Source organism: Eurypyga helias, unplaced genomic scaffold (genome assembly GCF_000690775.1).
Source record: "Eurypyga helias isolate BGI_N326 unplaced genomic scaffold, ASM69077v1 scaffold44544, whole genome shotgun sequence".
Taxonomy (NCBI): domain Eukaryota; kingdom Metazoa; phylum Chordata; class Aves; order Eurypygiformes; family Eurypygidae; genus Eurypyga; species Eurypyga helias.
Window position 1 is genome coordinate 1 of NW_010246359.1, and position 1,213 is coordinate 1,213.

At 61.2% G+C, this 1,213-nt stretch overlaps 1 protein-coding gene across 1 annotated transcript; it reads left to right on the forward strand.

Annotated features, from left to right (window-relative positions):
- Nucleotides 1-264: 264 nt before the first annotated feature.
- Nucleotides 265-1,190, forward strand: S1PR2 (sphingosine-1-phosphate receptor 2; the record flags this gene model as incomplete). The annotated part of the gene is made up of 1 exon (XM_010150369.1): nucleotides 265-1,190. A coding segment is annotated over exon 1 (926 nt), but the record flags the coding sequence as incomplete, so codon positions are not given.
- Nucleotides 1,191-1,213: the final 23 nt, after the last annotated feature.

Consider the following 1,213-nt stretch of genomic DNA (forward strand, 5'->3'; position numbering starts at 1 on the left):
TGCATCTCTTATCACCTGCCATCAGGATTTCCTTTTTGAGTCATTTCTGCCGTGCCGGCACGGATGCCATGCCGCCGCGCTGTAGGATCTCACGCCTCGCCGAACCAGACGCGTGCGGCCCCCCCATTCAGCTCCGGGGACCCCGGTGCCGTTCCCACCCCGGTTCTTCTGTCCCGTAGGTCTCCGCAACCCGGCATCGCCGGCACCATGTCCCGGCAACGCTGAGGTGGGTGGGACGGGCGGCGCCGGGGCCGGCGAGGAACCATGGGGAGCATCTACAAGGAATATTTCAACACCGAGAAGATCCGGGAACACTACAACTACACCAAGGAAGGCTCGGAGAACCCCACCACCACCTCCCGTTGGGTGGTGTCCATCATCATCGTCGTTTTGTGCTGCTTCATCGTGTTGGAGAACCTCCTGGTCCTCATCTCCGTTTGCCGCAACAAGAAATTTCACTCGGCCATGTACATCTTCATCGGGAACTTGGCCTTCTCCGATCTCTTGGCCGGGTTGGCCTTCATGGCCAACATCTTGCTCTCCGGAGCCACCACCTTCAACCTGACGCCGGTACAGTGGTTCGTACGGGAGGGCACGGCCTTCGCCACCTTGGCCGCCTCCGTCTTCAGTTTGTTGGCCATCGCCATCGAGCGCCACGTGGCCATCACCAAGGTCAAGGTCTACAGCAGCGACAAGAACTGCCGGATGGTGCTGCTCATCGGGGCTTGTTGGGTGATCGCTGCCGCCATCGGCAGCCTCCCCATCATGGGTTGGAACTGCATGAGCGACCTGCAGGATTGCTCCACCGTCCTCCCCCTCTACTCCAAACGTTACATCCTCTTCGTCATCACCATCTTCACCGTCATCCTCCTCGCCATCGTGGGGCTCTACAGCCGCATCTACTGCATCGTGCGCTCCAGCCACGCCGAGATCGCCACCGCCCAGACCTTGGCCCTACTCAAGACGGTCACCATCGTCCTGGGAGCCTTCATCGTCTGCTGGCTGCCAGCTTTCATCATCCTCCTCATGGACGCTTCCTGTCCCGTTCGGGCGTGCCGGATCCTCTACAAGGCGAACTATTTTTTTGCCTTCGCCACGCTCAACTCGGCCGCCAACCCCATCATCTACACCCTGCGGAGCAAGGACATGCGCCGGGAATTCCTACGGGTGCTGTGCTGCTGCGGGGCCGGGCACCGGGACCAGCCCTCCGGCC